The sequence below is a fragment of the Aulostomus chinensis genome, chromosome 20 (assembly GCF_037954235.1).
Source record: "Aulostomus chinensis isolate RoL2024-O1b breed Wild chromosome 20, RoL_Achi_v1.0, whole genome shotgun sequence".
Taxonomy (NCBI): Eukaryota; Metazoa; Chordata; class Actinopteri; order Syngnathiformes; family Aulostomidae; genus Aulostomus; species Aulostomus chinensis.
The window spans coordinates 17,376,989-17,394,785 of record NC_141339.1 but is presented as its reverse complement, the minus strand read 5'-3'; the positions used below and the strand labels follow the sequence as shown (position 1 = coordinate 17,394,785).

The 17,797-nt window shown below is 43.9% G+C and overlaps 1 protein-coding gene across 4 annotated transcripts; it reads left to right on the top strand.

Moving 5' to 3' along the window:
* Positions 1–680: 680 nt before the first annotated feature.
* On the top strand, positions 681–9,077 carry aldh8a1 (aldehyde dehydrogenase 8 family, member A1). Of its 4 annotated transcripts, none has more exons than XM_086189234.1 (8): positions 681–925; positions 4,667–4,829; positions 6,193–6,340; positions 7,114–7,194; positions 7,271–7,420; positions 7,525–7,781; positions 7,924–8,085; positions 8,165–9,077. In XM_086189234.1, the coding sequence occupies exons 1-8, from the start codon at positions 822–824 to the stop codon at positions 8,615–8,617; spliced, it is 1,518 nt and encodes a 505-aa protein (XP_086045360.1). In that variant the 5' UTR covers positions 681–821; the 3' UTR covers positions 8,618–9,077. The 4 variants fall into 4 exon arrangements, with proteins under 4 accessions (XP_086045360.1, XP_086045358.1, XP_086045362.1 ...); XM_086189232.1 differs by having other exon boundaries at positions 687–925; positions 7,039–7,194; XM_086189236.1 differs by having other exon boundaries at positions 747–878; positions 4,681–4,829; positions 7,039–7,194.
* The last annotated feature ends 8,720 nt before the right edge of the window (positions 9,078–17,797 follow it).

The window sequence follows — 17,797 nt, the reverse complement described above, 5'->3', positions numbered from 1 at the left end:
AGGTGTGAGAAAATGTTTTCATTTATTGAAACTGAGTGCAAATTGTAGCTTGCAAGGTTTTGAAAAGTAAAGTGAACAATGGAGAGTTTAAGTGCTGCAAGTGACCTTGTTTGGCAGCTTTTTTTAGCTTGATACTGAATGTATGAGGATGGCTACTAGCCAGTCTAGCCACCAGGTTAACTAAAAATAAACCATGGTAGCCAATAATTCTATTCAGCGGGGCTCCATTGCGTTCACCATGTGCCAAAAGCCGGGGTTTTCCACCATTGAATAAGGTCTCAAATCCTGAAGAAGATGGGAACTTGTGGCAACCACCGCCATTACTGTCCAGCGTGGTTTGTTTTCCTTTTTGTTTTTGAACCCAAAATGCTCCCACACATCTGCGTTTAAACATGCAGGCGCTGGATTTATACTCGCTGCCAATGTTAGCGGTTATTTAAATTATTAGAAATTATTGTCTATGAATAGTCATCCATAAATGGACATCCATAAATAGACGTCCATAAATAGACGTATATTAACGGTTATTTACACGTCAATGTTGAGGTAGGACATTTTATTTGTATGACTTTTGTACTGTGATTTTCAGTTTGTTGCAGTTACCACTGGAAGCCCACCAGGGGTCAGTGCAGAGATTGTATTGTCCCTTGTTGAGCGAAAAAGAAAAGACGGTTGTTGCTATCGTTGTTCTCCAGGGCATATGCTCCAGAGAGCTTGTCAAACGAGAGTTATCCATCTCCGCTGCAGGAGAATGGAGCCTTCCAATAGTTTATGGGGCCAGGCTACGACGGATAAGAGAGTTTGCAAGGAGTACATGTGGAATGCAAGCGGGAACTGCGGCCGTTACCACAACGAGCAAAAGTAGCAAGCTAACATCGGTGAGCCGAGGAAACGCCCGCTACACGGAGCTACTGAGATGGAGAACGTAAGGAAGAGCGAGTGGCTCACGTTCAGTGGACAGGCAGATGGAAAATAATACATATACGTATATTAGCGGTTATTTAAATTATTGAAAATTATTGTCTATGAATAGACGTTCATAAATGGACTTCGAAAAGACGTCTATAGGATGTCTATTAGATGTCCAGAAATAGATGTCTATTGGACGTCAATTAGATATCCATACATAGACGTCTCATAGCGGTTATTTAGACGACCATGTTGAGGTTGGACATGTTATGCGTGTGACTGCTTCTGTACTGTGACTTTCAGTTTGTTGTAGTTACCGCTTGGATTCCACCAGGGGTCACTGTGGAGTTTGCCTTTTGCCACGATGAGCTAAGATTAAAAGACTTTTGTTCTCCAGACAGCTGGGCTGCGTCTGAATTGCCAAGTCGGTAGGATCGTAGGTCAGATTGTAGGTCGTAGGCTGTCCGAAACCACAACTGGCACGAGTAGCGACCTACTTCGCAACCTAAATTCCAGCATATACACGTCCACATTGTAGGTCGATTCAGGTGCATCCAACGGGGGAACCTATGGCCCACAATGCACCGTGGACTGTCTTCGTCCCCTAAAAACTTGTGGACACGCAAGCCAAGTTTGCGCCACCAACAGTCTCCCATTCTTATGCAACACGAACATTTATAGTCGTTGATGACTAAAGGTGACTAAACGCGACGCGGTGTGAACACACCTTTACAGGTGCGTTAATGTGCTTAATAATGGAGAATGAGTGAAAGGTGCGTTCAGAGTGGGGTGCAGTACAACAGTCAGGCCAGCAGGTGGGGCTTTCGTTGGTGCTGTCTACCTATTTGCGGTATCTGTGCTCTGTCAGCAGAGGTCGTGCTTCACCACCAATCTTCAAGGGTGTCTGAAGGGTGCTGCTGTGTTTAGGTTGTAGGAGTAGGCTGTCGTGGTAGGTCGTAGCAGTAGGACGTAGGTTGCCACTTGGCAATTCGCACGCAGCCCTGGAGTAGGAGTGATTAGCCCTGCATCCGAATTGCCAAGTAGGTCGGATTGTAGGTCGTAGGCTGTCCGAAACCACAACTGGCCCCAGTAGCGACCTACTTCGCAACCTAAATTCCAGCCTAAACACGCCCACATTGTAGGTCGGTTCAGGTGCATCCTACGAGCAACCTATGGCCCACAATGCACCACGGACTTCTTCGTCCCCTAACAACTTGTGGACACGCAAGCCAAGTTTGCGTCACCAACAGTCTCCCATTCTTATGCAACACAAACATTTATAGTCGTTGTTGATGAATAAAGGTGACTAAACGCGACGCGGTGTGAACACACCTTTACAGGTGCGTTAATGTGCTTGATAATGGAGAATGAGTGAAAGGTGCGTTCAGAGTGGGGTGCAGTATGACAGTTAGGCCAGCAGGTGGGGCTTTCGTTGGTGCTGTCTACCTATTTGCGGTATCTGTGCTCTGCCAGCAGAGGTCGGGCTTCACCACCAATCTTCAAGGGTGTCTGAATGGTGCCGCCGTGTTTAGGTTGTAGGAGTAGGCTGTCGCAGTAGGACGTAGGTTGCCACTTGGCAGTTCGGACACAGCCTGGAACTATCAGTGTTCCCTCCACACCGCTTGCACATTGTCAGCACACAAGAAAATCTATGCAGCGCATAGACTTGTGAGTGACAGGTGTCCAGCCAATGATACGGTACGGTTCACTTACGCTACTACAGTGCTTGCGTAAGTGCCCTTCCCGTACGCGCCGTGGCACCGTGCAGGTTAGCTCGCTAATGAAACTACAAAGAAGGCTGATGCGGAAGCTATTTTGGAAAAAAATTTGACCCCGAGGTGATGGTTCCTTTTATAGGAATGGTGACACCGACACACGCTCATTCACACGCAAGCACGTATCCCTTCCATCTGCTGTTTTGTTGAAGCTGCAGTTACAGAAATGAAACCTTTCACAACAAAAAGTGATGACAAACTGATCAACACAGTCATCCAGGTTTAGTCAGCAGATCCTCTGGAATTTCACGTGGCGCCACTAAAGTTGCAAAAGAAAGCACCTGTAAAGACACCGACGTGTTCTAATGGTGTGTAAATCTTGGCGAGCTTACAAAGATGTGGAATTTGTGTTCGATAAACTGACATGCTGGCTGAGGAAGGACAGGCATGAAATCATTTACGACGACGCCATGTTTATATTTATGACAGGCTATGTAATATATCAGCCCTGTGTTATGCAAATTCACAGCGGCTTCCTGTCATAAAAGCGTTTTAACTGCTCAAATTAACAAAACGTAGACACTGTTCTTTCATCGTGTCTCGATGATGGTTTTCGTGCGTATGAGTGCATTCTAGAGGATATCAACTGGTTTTGGGTTACTTTGATGAGATGTTTGAAATCCAGTCATTCTCCGAATAGTTTAATTACCTCTACACGTTTACAGGTAAATCTCTGCGACACGATGAGAATTTTACGACCGATCCACTCAGTTCTGACTAAAATGATCACTCACACTCCTTTGCGTGTCGCTTTGTGTTGCCTCTTCGCACAGTTACAAAGAAGAATAACTGCCCGTTGCAATTTTAACTTATTAAAACTACCGTAATCATTTTCTCAGCCGCACCCGGTGCTAAGATTCCTCACCGCGTCACCAGTTATATAACGTGAGCGGAGGGGCAAAGGTCGCGCTCCATCAGTCACACTCACGGACCAGGAAATAACACAAATGCAAAATATTTGAGTGTGTGTGCGTGAGAGAAATACCTTGCTACCACAAGATGGTAGCGTTCTGTTGCACTATATTCACACAAGCGCTAGTTTGAAATGACTAATTTGAGTTCCTTATGGAGGACTGTAGTTTTACGTCATTTCTAATAGTCACATCTGCTGTGCGTGTCATCGGAGTTACACTTTTTCAGAATAAAAAGGAGAAAAGTTCATATTTTATGTGTGTATTAGGAAGGATACACTGTTACATCAGCTGATATTTGATAAATGCATCTACAGATGAGTACAGATGGTGAATGTTTATGGATTTCATAATCGTAGTTGCTTTCAGGGTTTTTATCTTAAAGGGGGGGTGTAAAAATTTTCAAAAATAGACAAAAACAAATGAAAAATAGCAAAACCTCAGTTTTAGCTAAGAAAGAACCACAAAAATTCTATATTTTATACCTTCTTATAAGTAAAAAATGTTGCAGATTTTTAAATGTATTTTTTTCGTGTTTCCTTTGCCAGTGCAGGACACCAAAAAATCTACTCATTCAAATAAAATTATATTCTCCTTTAAAAAAAAAAAAACCTTAAGAGACGATTCATGCTCACTCATTCTTTCTTAAATTAGATGAAATTGAGATTTCATTTTTCCAAAGTTCTTAAACTTTCACAAAAAACATTTCTTTGCAATTTTTTTTGTAGTGCAGCTGCTGTAGACTTTAAGTTTACCTTATTGTCATCATCTGAAGTAAAAGGTTCATGAATTATTAACTTCAAATTCAAGTGTCAGTGATCGGTGTTGAATTTCTCATTTTACCTCGTGAAATGTATTTCATCGGAAGCCCTGGGAGAATAACTAGCCTGCTGCCAGAGAACACTGGTGTGTGTGTGTGTGTGTGTGTGTGTGTGTGTGTGTGTGTGTGTGTGTGTGTGTGTGTGTGTGTGTGTGTGTGTGTGTGTGTGTGTGTTCTTGTGGGAGGTGTTCCTCAGCTCAGAGACGCTTCTTGCTCCAGTCTCCTGTTCAGTTACTGTTTTTAATTTGAAGGTTTTCCGTCACAGTCATGGCGAGAAGCTCTGAGCAGCATTCCTACCTGGTGTTGGAGAACTACATCGGGGGGAAGTTTGTCCCCTGCGGGACACACATCAACTCCTACGACCCTTCCACCGGGGAGGTCTACTGCAAAGTACCGGACAGCGGCAAGGAGGAGGTGGGACGTCCTCTGGCGTAGGATGGGGGGTAACCCTGTATCACTTTGGATTATTTTTTTATCCTGCACTGCTGTTTTGTCTGCAGCAGTTTTTATTGAGATGTGATGCAAAGGTCCTCTCCTACCTTTCTGAGGGGCAACTGCCCATTTTGAGAATGCATTTTCTGATATTTAGCAATGGTTGCAGGGCTGGATGAAGGCTCCTGGTGGGTGTTGCTGGGTGCTTTTGCGCTTGTATTTTTTATTTTTTATTTTTTTTGCATGTTTCATTCATATTTTACATGTGTTGATGTGTCCCCCCCCCCCCTCTCTAGGAAATAACAAATGCATTCTCATAACGAGGGTCTCTTTTGTGGTGCTAGAATTGTGCAGGTTTTATTCTGAAGAAGGACAATCAGGGCTTCGCAGAGTTCGCAAGCACCTTTGCTCTTTAAAGAGTCAACAGTCGAGTAATCATTAAACACGCAGGTCAATAAACTTTAATGCAGTTGAAATACATGACAAAGATTTAGGTTCACGTGCTCTGGACTCACAGGCAACTTAGACAATTAACAAACCGTTAAAATATGAAATGGTTGTTCAAACCCGATGCGTGTTTTGTTTTTATGAAACACAACAATTCCACACCCTTCCCACACACTCGCACTCGCCTCCCGGAGGCTAACCCTAAACACTACTTGCCTAAACCTAACCCTAAACTTGACCACTGACCCAAAAATCAACATTTTACCAAATAGGGTTACCTGGTGTTAAGTCTGGTAAGTGTCCCTGAAAGCAGCTTAAGTAAAAGTGTATTTAAGACTATTTTGGACTACATAAATATTGCTGTTAGTTAATATCAGCACCCCACCACCACCACACACACACACACACACACACACACACCCTTGGGGAAAAAAGAGCAGATAAGTCATATATATACAAAAGGTAAATAATCATGTATCTAGGGCAGTACTAATTGTGACCACATGGAAGAAGTCATTACATGACATGAATAAAAGGGGAGAGGTGTCCGTATATGAAGGTGGAGGGAGGAGAAGTTGTTACTGCTTAATGCTGTCTTCAGGGCTGTTTTGATGGACCAGTTGGATACTGATGTTGATGTGTCAACTTTTGGTTAATTGGCTACTCTTGGTTACTTAGCTACATTTTGTTTATCACACCGAGAACTGAATGAGTCAGGCAGGACTCAGATTTAGACAGGGGCTGTGTAGCAAGGGCAAGTTTTGAAGACACAGATCGAGAGAGGAAGAGGCCCATAGAGAGAGAGGGAGGGCTTGAAGTAGCCGTAAGATGTGAGGGAAACACTGTTTTATAAATTCTGGGATATACTGATGGTGTAGTGACCTGTGACTGCCTGCAGGTGGAGGCAGCAGTAGCAGCAGCCAAAGAAGCCTTTCCTGGGTGGTCTACTCGCAGCCCGGAGCAGCGGGCGCAGGTCCTCAACAGGCTGGCGGAGCTGATCGAAACCCACCTGGAGGAGTTTGCTCAAGCTGAGTCCAGAGACCAAGGTGCCACACTCTTTTAAAAGAAATGTAATATATTTTCATTAAATTTAATTTAAAAATTTAAAATGTAAAGGTATTAGACCTTAAGGTGCCATGCAGAGACAACAAGTTTGTAAAAGAAATCTTGACTCTTCTCCTCTTTGGGGTAGAATAAGTCAGAGGGTCCAAGACCCAGCACTTAGTGATTATGTAGCTCTAATGTGTTGTGTGATGTTGTATGTCTGTTATATAAATTAAAAAAAAAGGGAGGGGGGGCGACACTTCTTCTGCCACTAGATGGCAGTACCTGTGACCAAATCACAACTGAAGCACTTTTGCGCTTCCTATGGACTTTTCCTTAATTAGGTCTAAATTCTTGCTTGTGTTGTACGTCGCTTTGGACAAAAGCGTCTGCTAAATGAAATTGTAGAATTGTAAATTGGGTTATTGTCACTTTTGGGGGAGTGTTCACTGCAACCGCTTTGGAAGTCATACCTCATGAACTCCAAGGACAGAAAGAACATCTTGACCTGAGGAACGGTAGAACAGGATCAGTGTTTCAGAGCAGCATGTACATATTTTGCAGCTAATAAAACACAAACAGAGAAGACAGAGGACATTAGTCCAATATTTCTTAAACAGGAGGAAGGTTGTTTTCAAAATTGTCGGCAAGTACTGTATTCTCTTTTGATCAATTCTTTATATTTGATGTGAACTCACAGGTAAAACTGTAACATTTGCAAGGACTGTGGATATTCCTCGATCAGCGTACAACTTCCGCTTCTTCGCATCATCAGTTCTCCACCACACCAATGACTGCAGCCAGATGGACCACATGGGCTGCCTGAACTACACTGTTCGCTGCCCTGTGGGTGTAGGTGAGAGCTCTGTGTGTTTATACTGAACCACATCAACTGTTGGTGTTCTTAAAATGGAGTTCTTTTTTGTGTACAGCGGGTCTGATCAGTCCCTGGAATCTCCCCTTATACCTGCTGACCTGGAAGATCGCACCAGCGATCGCTACGGGCAACACTGTGGTGGCTAAACCCAGCGAGATGACCTCTGTGACTGCCTGGATGATGTGCAAGTTGATGCAGCAAGCTGGTGGGACTACAGCAACCATGATGCAACAGCTATTTGCTAAATCATAACCTTTAAAGATGAGAAACAGATCATGCAAAAATGCATAAATCCATGTGTCTCTGCAGGTGTTCCTCCAGGAGTGGTCAACATTGTATTTGGAGTTGGCCCCCGAGCAGGTGACGCCCTCGTAGGCCACCCCGATGTCCCGTTGATCTCCTTCACAGGTTCTACAGCAACAGCCCAGCGTATCACAGAGAGGAGCGCCCCCTACTGTAAGAAGCTGTCACTGGAGCTTGGAGGGAAAAATCCTGCCATTATCTTTGCTGATGCAGACCTGGAGCAGTGCGTTCAGACCACTGTTCGCTCTAGCTTCTCCAATCAGGTGAGAGAAAAGTTAGGACTGTACATCAGGGAGGGTGCAGTGACATGATTTGTCCACATGAGGGGCTCAAGGCCCCTGTTTTGTCATGCAGTTGATGGAAAGAAAAAAATGCACTGACCCACCATAAAACGTGTTTCCTCAGGGAGAAATCTGCTTGTGCACTAGCAGGATCTATGTAGAGAAGACTATTTACTCAGAGTTCCTCGAGAAGTTTGTGGCTGCAGCCAAGAAGTGGAAAACCGGTGTTCCCTCTGACCCGAGCAACAACAATGGAGCGCTCATCAGCAAAGAACACATGGAGAAGGTGGAAAAACCTGTGGAAGAGAACAAAAATTGTATGTCTTTTCCGCTCATTTCTAAATTAAATCTGTCTTGACGTCCAGGTTCGTAGCTTTGTAGATCTTGCTAAATCCGAAGGAGGCATCGTCCACTGTGGTGAAGGGGTTGACCAGCTGGATCTCCCAGAGAGCAACAGGAGTGGCTACTTCATGCCAGCCACCGTCATCTCAGGCATATCTGACAGCTCCAGAGTCATGCAGGAGGAGATCTTTGGCCCCGTCACCTGCATCAACACCTTCGACACTGAGGATGAAGCTGTTTCTAAGGGCAACGGCGTACGTTACGGTCTGGCAGCTACTGTATGGTCCAGGGATGTAGGGAAAGTTCACCGGGTGGCTAAGAGGTTACAGGCAGGTCTGGTATGGACCAACTGCTGGCTGGTGAGAGATCTGAATCTTCCTTTTGGAGGGATGAAGAACTCTGGTGTAGGGAGGGAGGGAGGGAAGGATTCCTACCACTTCTTTACGGAGGTGAAGAGCATCACTATCAAACACTGAGAGGGGACAGGAGAGGGCAGTAGAGGCCTGAGTAAAGAACATCACCTGTTAAGAGTCTCAGGTGTGTGTGTGGGGGAGGGGGTTCTTGAAATCTTTTAAAACCATATTGTCCTCCCGCTCCCTCAGTTCACTGGATCTTGTAATGAAGTCAACATTTGTGGAATTAAAAAATTGGAGAAAGTCACATTTGTAAAATACAGATGTAAACACTGTAGTAGGCATTGGCACCGAGTATCCTGCTGCACCGACCTTTGCTGCAGCGACGTGTGTGTGTGTGTGTGTGTGTGTGTGTGTGTGTGTGTGAGCTTTTAAAATCAGCACGGGTACACGAACCCACCCCCCACCCAGTTCTGCATGATAATTCAGGATATGATTCCACAGAGCAATTATACGACTGACGTCAAGGAAAAGTGCGTGGCAGATCAGGTAAAGACATCTCCCACATGCCCTGGGGGGTGATGGGGGGGGGGGGGTGATGGGGGGGCGGTGGGTGCACCGGTTTTAGGGGATCAAATCATTGCAGCTCAGTTTCATCAGAATATAACATCCCATCTTTAGCAGAACTTGTTCAGCTGTTTTTTGTTGTTGCTTTTCTCTGACATGCCAAGTCTCCTGAATTAAAGAAGCTTTACATGCCACATGCAGCCGAGCGTCTGAGTCGCTGATGTCTGTGTAATGCAGGAATTCTTGACAGTCAATAAAACAAACAGATCATGAGATGATTGCAAATGAGAACTCCACCGACTGATGGTTTTAATCCAAACTTCCTGTATGCAAGAATTTGTTTTTCTAACAGATCGTACCCTCATGATGGGTCAGTGTAACAGTCTGTCACGTAAACTCTGCGTATTTAGGAGCAAATGTTTAACTCGGTTCTTTTTGTTTTTGTTTTATTCGATTTACTGACGTAAGAGAAGTGGGCACATGCAGTGCTGTCCCACTGGACGACAAGCTCAACACAAGTGAATTACATAACCAAACAGCTAGCTGGAGGGAATAATTTGAAAAAAATTGTGCAGGACTTGGATGTAGCTTGATTTTTGTGTATCGTGTATTTTTGGACATGTGATGTAAAATATATATATATATATATATATATATATATATATATATATATATATTCCCTTTCCCTGTATTTGTGCCTTTATGATACAGATTGCAACATGTGAAATGTCCAAAAACAAAAAAACTAAAACTTGTGTTGGAAGTGCTCCCATTCAGGTACAGAAAATATAGAATAAAGATAAATATTTCAAACAGAAATAATGTAATAATGTAAGGTTAAATAGAAATTAAAAAAACCTGAAACATTAAAAGAAAACAGCTTTCCACGGAATTTTATTTGGAGTATTCTGAGTACTTTCAGGAAGCTCTGCTACAGGGTCGGAGAAGCTCTGTAGTTCTTGAGCTTTCAGTCACAGCTCATCTCCCTAATTTCAAATGTAAATTTAGATTTTAATGAAAAGGGGAAAAAATCAGGAGAACTTCAACAATGGCAGGTACCTAGAACTGTATAGTGCCTCCTTTCTTGTCTGTTTAAACTTCATCCTCTTGCATCATCACCTCCTGGTCCCTTTGTACTTGCTACCCCACCCCCCACCCCGCCCCCCTTCTGCCAATCAAGAGTGCAGCGTGTGAGATAAGGATAACGTGGGCAGTGCTGCATCACGTTTACTGTGTGTACATGTGACACTTCATCTGGGCAGTCGTGCCAGTTAAGGAAAAGAGGGTGGACGAGGGGGAGATGTGTGTGTGACATTTACCACACACACCACACTCTCACAGTGAGTGTGTGTGTGTGTGTGTGTGTGTATCCCACCCCTCTATGTTTTGGCTAGCCAAGAGGTATTGTGCTATGTCACACTGCATGACTGCACACACACATGCACGCACCCACACACACCCCAAATATGCCTTCCTAGAACATAGCGTGTGATGAAATGGATACCACCCAGCAGTCAGGTTAGGAGGTCTGAAGCGACGTGTTTGGTCACACCACCATGGCTCACATTCCACGTCTTACAAATAGAACCTCGGCAAAAGAAAGTCAACGATTTCCCTTCGTTTCCTCCTTTTTATGTAGTCTTGATTTATCTGAAATCTCTTGTGAACGTGCAAGTACAGAAGGAAAAGGCTCATTGCTGCAGGTCCCCCCCCCCCCCCCCCCCCACCACCACCACCACCACCCTCCACCCACCCTGCTCTACGTGACTTGGAGGACACAGCACCGGCGGCCTCAGCCAAACCAAGCATTTAACTTTCACCTCGCTTATCGGGCACACGGAGAAATGAAAATAGGGCATCCTTCCATTTTATGTTCACAAGGAAGCTGGAGTTTGAAGCCTGGTAGAATGCATCAGTGTTGTGTTTTCACTTGCTGGCCACAGGGACGTGATAGGCCTCCTGCAGGGTGGGGGTGGGGTCTGCTCATTGATAGGTGAGAGGACAGTTGGTGCCCATAACTGCTTTCTGCTGCTCTGTGAGAAACCAGCTTCGAAAGTGTCAAATCATCGCGTTTCGTCTATGACTTTTAATTCACAAATTTACATGTGTTATAAGAGACGGATGCACGAGGAGAACAGAGAGATCGGTGATAGAAAAAGAAGACAAGAAGAGAGATCCAGCCCTGATGATTCCTCGTGTCCTAGATTCTGCATGTTTGTCCACATTAATGTTTTAAAACAACTGCTCAGAAATAAGACATAAAAGTACTGTGTGTCTGTTCATGGACTAAAGGGTTTCTGAGGTGGACATAGAGAGGTTTATTCCCTTTTTTTGAGGCCACATGATATAACTTGTTACCTCAGTTTAGTTATTTTATACTTTTTAACAGCTTATATGGGTTTTATGGCCACAAAAACATCAATTATTATATCTTGTGGCCAAAGCTGAGTAATTTGTTGGAGCAAATTGTTTTTTATGGCCTCAAAATAACCGAACTGCAGGAGTAGGTTTTATCCTGTTGCCTCCCCCCCCCCAATTTTTTTTTTTTGAAAATCACATTATCAGATATTATTGGCAAAATTAACAAATTTATGGGGGACAAGTTATATATTATGGGCTCAAAATAGGCTTCAAATAACTAAATTGAGGTAACAAGGTATATTTTGTGGCTTCAAAATAAATCAATTGATGGAGAAAGTTATATTTCAAGGCATCAAACCCTTACATTGAGGGAACAAGTTACATCTTGCGGCCTCAAAATATATATTTGTCTCTCTGCGGCCCGCAGGACCCCGTACTGTGTCATCCTTTTGAAATGTTCTCATTCCCCGCTGAACATCACACATTGTAGGTTTTCTTTTTCTCTCGACCGGCTTCTCTTTTTCTCACCGAGCTTCCTTCTCTCAAGGCCTTCTGTCACATTCAGGGAATTTTCCACAGCTGGCAGCTTGAGAGGTTTTTTTTTTTTTTTCAGTGCAGTTGATAAGCCCGGAGATGAAGCTGAGTCCTGAGAAAATGCTGAGTTCATGCAGGTTAAATAAACGCAGCCAAGAAACCTGGAGTGTACTGTAAGTGGAGAGAGAGAGAGAGAGAGAGAGAGAGCCAGAGAGAGAGAGAGAGGGAAGACCAAATGTTTGCAGCTGCATGCTGATTTCTATGACAGCTCTGTATTTAAGGTGAACGGCAGGTTATCATTTCGAAATTATCCCAACCTTTGAGTTGTCCTGCTAAAAGACAGGCAGCCACATCAGGAATCACATTACAACCTTTGCTGAAAAGACGCTTGGATGCCAGAGAAGAGAAAAGGGGGGGGTAGAGGACACAGTGGACGAGAGACCAGGACTGGGGGGCCACCACATATTCTCATACTCTGTCCATCCTGCACTTTTGTCCTCACTGCTTCATCTTTTTTGCTAAAAGTTTCGCATCACAACCACTTGTTAGTGTATATCACGTACTTAGGCTGCCCCCCCCCCCCACACACACACACACACTTGCATGCACACACACTTTCCCCCCAAAAAATCTTTGTACAGCAACATGTAATGGATGCAGACTCAAGAGAAAAGCTTGGGTCGGTCACTGAAGAGCAAACAATGCAGAGAAACCAGGTCAACTGACATGTTAGATGTTTACACAAGGGCCTCTACTGATATAAAGCTCAGTCTGACATAGTAGACGAGTCCAGGAAGAATGGGGGGGCGGGGCAAAGGAGTTTACATGATACGTGGGTCATGTTGAAAACCCTTTCACAAAGAGCAGAGAGAGGACTGGGATTGAATTAGGCGCGAGTGTGTGTAACATGCAGATCGGCCCGTGACCTGAGAGCACCAGTGCTGCTTTGTCCTCATGCAGGCAATCCCAGGTCAAGAAACCAGGAGACCAATTTAAACCTGAAAAACAACTGGGGTCTAACATCCACATCCAGCTGGGGACGTTTGCACAATGTAGGACAGCAGAGTGAGGGGTCAGCAATTGTAGGCCAGCAGATAAGGTCTCGTCTCTCTCTCTCTCTCTCTCTCTCCTGAGCATGTTGTCACTTATATGTAGGCCGTCACGCAGGTGGTCACTATGATACACGGGTGTGAGCTCAGAGTGGGACTCGTTGCCCCGGGTTACTCATGTTCAATATTTGACGGGATGATTAATGTCTTTCCCATAATAGTTTTATTCCTGCCCCTCAAATGTTGGATTTATCTGAAAGGAACACACAGGGGGGCCGAAACCTAACAGAGATCAGCGGACCGCTAGTTTAGCTTCGTTTAGTATTAATCTGAAGTGCATCATTCATCTGGTGTAATCTGAGTATTCTTAATTATGTTCAGTAACTCACCAACACTTTGATTGAAGCAAAGAAAACCACACAAACTCAACCCACTTCCGATGCCGCGTGAATGAGCAATGAACCGCTTTGAAGGGAGCGATAAAGTCTTGCTCTTTAAGATGCAGACGTGCACGTTGATAATCTCAGAGTCTGGGGGTGGGGTGGGGGGGGGTGGGGTGGGGGGGGTGGTGAGTCATTTTATTAAACAAACAAAAAAGAAATGCAACTTGTAGAAAAAGATTGACCAACAAAGAAAAAAATCTGGATTGACGCGGGACACGGTTAAATTTGCGTTAAAAAGAAGATTCAACAGGGCTGAAATGTCTCCCGGTCGTTGTGCAGATCCGCCTCTCTACACATCGCCACCTTGTCACCGCTAACGTTCATATCAAACATATATTTTTGGCTGGGAGAAGCTGAGATTATCTGCAGGTTGCATAAATGTGCAATCTCAATTTGCTTCAACGTGTAGAGCTTTAATATGTGAGGCATTAATAAAACTCCACCTCGGCTACATCACGGCTCACTCCTGAGCTTCTGGTTCCCCTCTCCTGTATTATGCTAATGAGAAAATGGGATATTAGCTCATTCCCAGACAAAAAGTTTTGGAGAATCCCCCCCGAGGTGGAAAAACTAGAAACGTATTAGTGGGGAACCACTTCAAGCTAGAGGAAGAATCTGCGCATGAATCCCGACCGCTGCAGGACCTGAAACCTCAGCAGCCTGAAATGATCTTGCGCATCCCAGTTACAATCTTTTTTCTTTTTGTTTGTTTGTTTTCTGCTTATTTCTTAAGCCAAAATCAGAAAACTCAGGAATTTCTTTGAATTTGCGATAAACGTCCCCTGGATTCAAAGATGAAAGGTAAAGATTTTGCTGGTCAAAGGTCAAGCTCACTGTGACCTCACCTTGACCCAATGTCTCAGGAACACCGCAGAGGAATTTCCTAAAATTTGGCAAAAAAAGGTCCACTAGGACTCGAGGATGAACTGGAAAAAATATTGACGCCAGCAGGTCACAGGTCAAGTTCACTTTGTCCATGCGTGTTCATGTGATATCTCAGGAATGCCTCGGGAGAATTTCTTCAAATTTGGCACAGATATCCACTGGGACTCCTGGATGAACTGAAAAAAATGTGGCAATCTAAGGTCGAGGTCACTGCGACCTGTCGTGAATGTGACATCTTTAGAATTCCTCGAGGAAATTCCTTAAAAATTGCTTCAAAGTGTTCTGGGGCTTGAGGGTGACCTGAAAGTATTTTGCTAATAAAAGGTCGGGGTGACAGGCGCAATTCGTAGCGGGGGAATACATCGTTGTATTTCGGATTATTTTATTTGTCAAATTCAAAAATCAAGAACCTAAACTTTCCACGCTGCTGTCACGCTCCTTCCTGGCACTACACGTCCTCCACGTTACCCGCTCTGTTTGGGACGTAGCAGGCTGAACGGTGGAGCATCAGGCAGACCGTGTGCTCTGTTTGCAGTGTGCCAGAGTGGAGGGTCAAAGCTCTGTCCTACTTCCCAGCTGCTTCTGTTCAGTTGGCCGTGAGTCTCTGGCTTTTACATGCACTTGCTATTGTAGTTGCTGAAAAATAATTCTTACCTAAATCACAAAGAGCTCTCATTTCATTTCATACTCTAGTTGTGACCCATATCTCAGTTTTCCAGCAGGCTCAACGGAACAAAACCTCTGTATATATTTACACACATAACAAGAAGACTAAATGCGTTGACTGCCTGAGGTGTGATTTGGCTCTCTCTGACATTATTGGTGAACTAATACGCATTCCAGATGGTGTGAAGCGGTAATGTTGCTATTTCCACTGGATAAACAGGATTCAGCTGATTTGTCAAGTAGAATGGATCTAGGCCACCTCATTCTGACAGCTCCGGTGTTCTTCGGTATCTTATTAGCCTGAATTGATAAAGGACAAACACTGTTGTCCGCACGAATTCTTTGTAAAACTAAAAGGAAAAGCAAAAGGACACCGAAAAAAAAGTGTCGAAACAAGGTTGCGTCAGGACAGCGACTGTTATCATCTTCACGAAGGAGGTCAGGAGTTGAACAGTGTTTTGTCTGCAGGGTTATGCAAAAAAACAAAAACCAAACAAACAAACAAAAAAAAACCCCAACAAGGCAGATTAGCACCAAGTTTCAACAAACTTTCAATAAATCATGTAGCAAAAGAAAAAGATATATTTTCCTTTTGTTTGTTTGTTTTTTTTCTTCTCTACATCACCTCTCTGGCTTCTTCTCTTCTCCTTCTTTTCTCCGACACTTAGCGATGAGGAACCCCTTTACAGCAACACAGCCAACTGACTCTTCTTAGCTTTTGTTCTTTATGTTGTTGTTTTTTTAACGTTCTAATCGATCGACTAGATCCATCCCAGATTTTGGTCAGAAACACCTTAAATACTTGGTGATAGGTTACGCTGCCTCTCCAAGGACCCTCAGGTCTAAGACTTCAGCGCTCTTAACAAGTCGATTATTCCTGTAAGATCTGAACCTCTGGGATGCCAGATTTGTTGCGTAGTACTTCACTATTATTTTGTCTGGTTTCTTGTTTTTGTCTCCATGTGTCTGTATTTCCGTATCCAAATCTAGGTCAAAAGTTCAACGCTCAGACTTTGCTGGCTGCTTTAATTAAAGAGTTTAAAGGGTGGGAGCTGACACATGACCTTTCAGGTGGGCGTATTTGGCCCAGAGGTCTTTTCATCAGGAGTCATTTTAAAGGTTCTTTTTGAAAGGTGAACAGATATAAGAGAGATATGACTAATAAGGCATAATGAGTGTCTTTCCACTGAATTTGGGTCGCTATTTACGTTTTCCTGCATGTGTCAAGAATGTGTGGAGTGTCTTTTTTTATGATTGTGTAGAAGATAGCCAGGAGGTTTTTTTCTGTCCGTACAATGTTTCAACAGCTGGCCCCAAGCCTCACCCACGATCCGCGCACAACTTCTTGACCACCAAAGACAGTGAATCTTACAAGGAGGGAAGCTGAGCTGTTCTGCTGCATGCCGATGAATATATGAATTCAAATTCTCTTCAATAGATCCTTTAAAAAAAAAAAAACTAAAAAAAAAAAAACACCTCATGGCATTAGTGTCTCACTGGAGAAGGCTCACAAAGCTTAATTTCATTTTCCACACAGAGAGAAGGAGGGATGACACCAAATCCTCCCCGAAATGGAGAACTAACGAAGCCAACATGTCACGGTTCTTGGCCTGTCGCCTCCAGCAGCGTTGCCTCACAAAGGCCAGACTGCAAAGAGCTGAGGTCTTCCTGTCAGTGCGTGGGTGGAAATGTGTGCATAAGGGAGCGAGGAGGGAGAGAATTACGTCCCTAAAGCTGACTGGTCAGTTCCAGGCTGCTCTGGAAGCAGATGGCTCAGTTTGGCCTCTGATTCCTCAGGCCATCTTCCAGGTGAAGGTTTGTCTTCTGCACGCACGCACGCACGCACACACACACACACACACACACACACACACACACACACACACACACACACACAAATTGAAACATGCTCATGCAAAAAATTGAAGACTTTTAAAATTTCTGGCTAGAAAAAAATGTAAATTTCTCATTTCAGTTACTAGCCTTGAGTTCCATCTGCTTCCATATAAAACTGACCTTTAAAGGTCTTAAAAACTCCGATGTAGACGTATTATTATATGGACACAGTTATGCAGTTGGAAATAGGTATTAAAACCTATCAGTAATTTCTAAAACCCAAAATGCACCTCATCTTTTTGCCGTGAATTTAAGAAAGCACCAAAATATCTTGTAAACCTGCCAAGAACATGACTGACATAAAAGTGCACAAACTAGAGTATCATCACTAATTTGAACAGCTTTTCATGAGCAGAATCCTCGATGAAGTCGATGCACTCAAATATCCCCGTGGCTGATTTTGCATCTGTCTGTCTGACTCAAACCTGCCAAGAGAGTAGCCAGCTGAGTGAGCGCATGGATTCGGGTCACGGGTCGGATTCTTAAATTCAAGTTTAGCTATGCAAAAGACTACACACTGAACGTGACTTGCACTTCAAATAGCTGAAGTCAGACTACAGCCTTTTCTTTTCTTTTTTTCTCTTAAGAGGGGGTGAAACTTCACAATGTCCTTTTGTGTTTGACTCAAAAACCTGCAGTTATCTCAGAACCGGTCTGGTGGTGAATGGCTCTTGTGAGCTGAGCGGTGCTCTGAGTCACACTCAGGGTACGCAAAGCAGTTCCATTATAGGCAGTCGGGGCGCAAGAGGAGGCTAAATAAACAGCGAAGAACAAACCAGCTTCCTGGTGTGACTTCGCTACCTTTGGGAATTTGTACCATACTGGAACAACAAAAAAAGTTTGACATTTAAAAAAAAAAAAAAAGAAAAAAAAAAGAGGTTTGAATCACTCGAAGGTTTAGG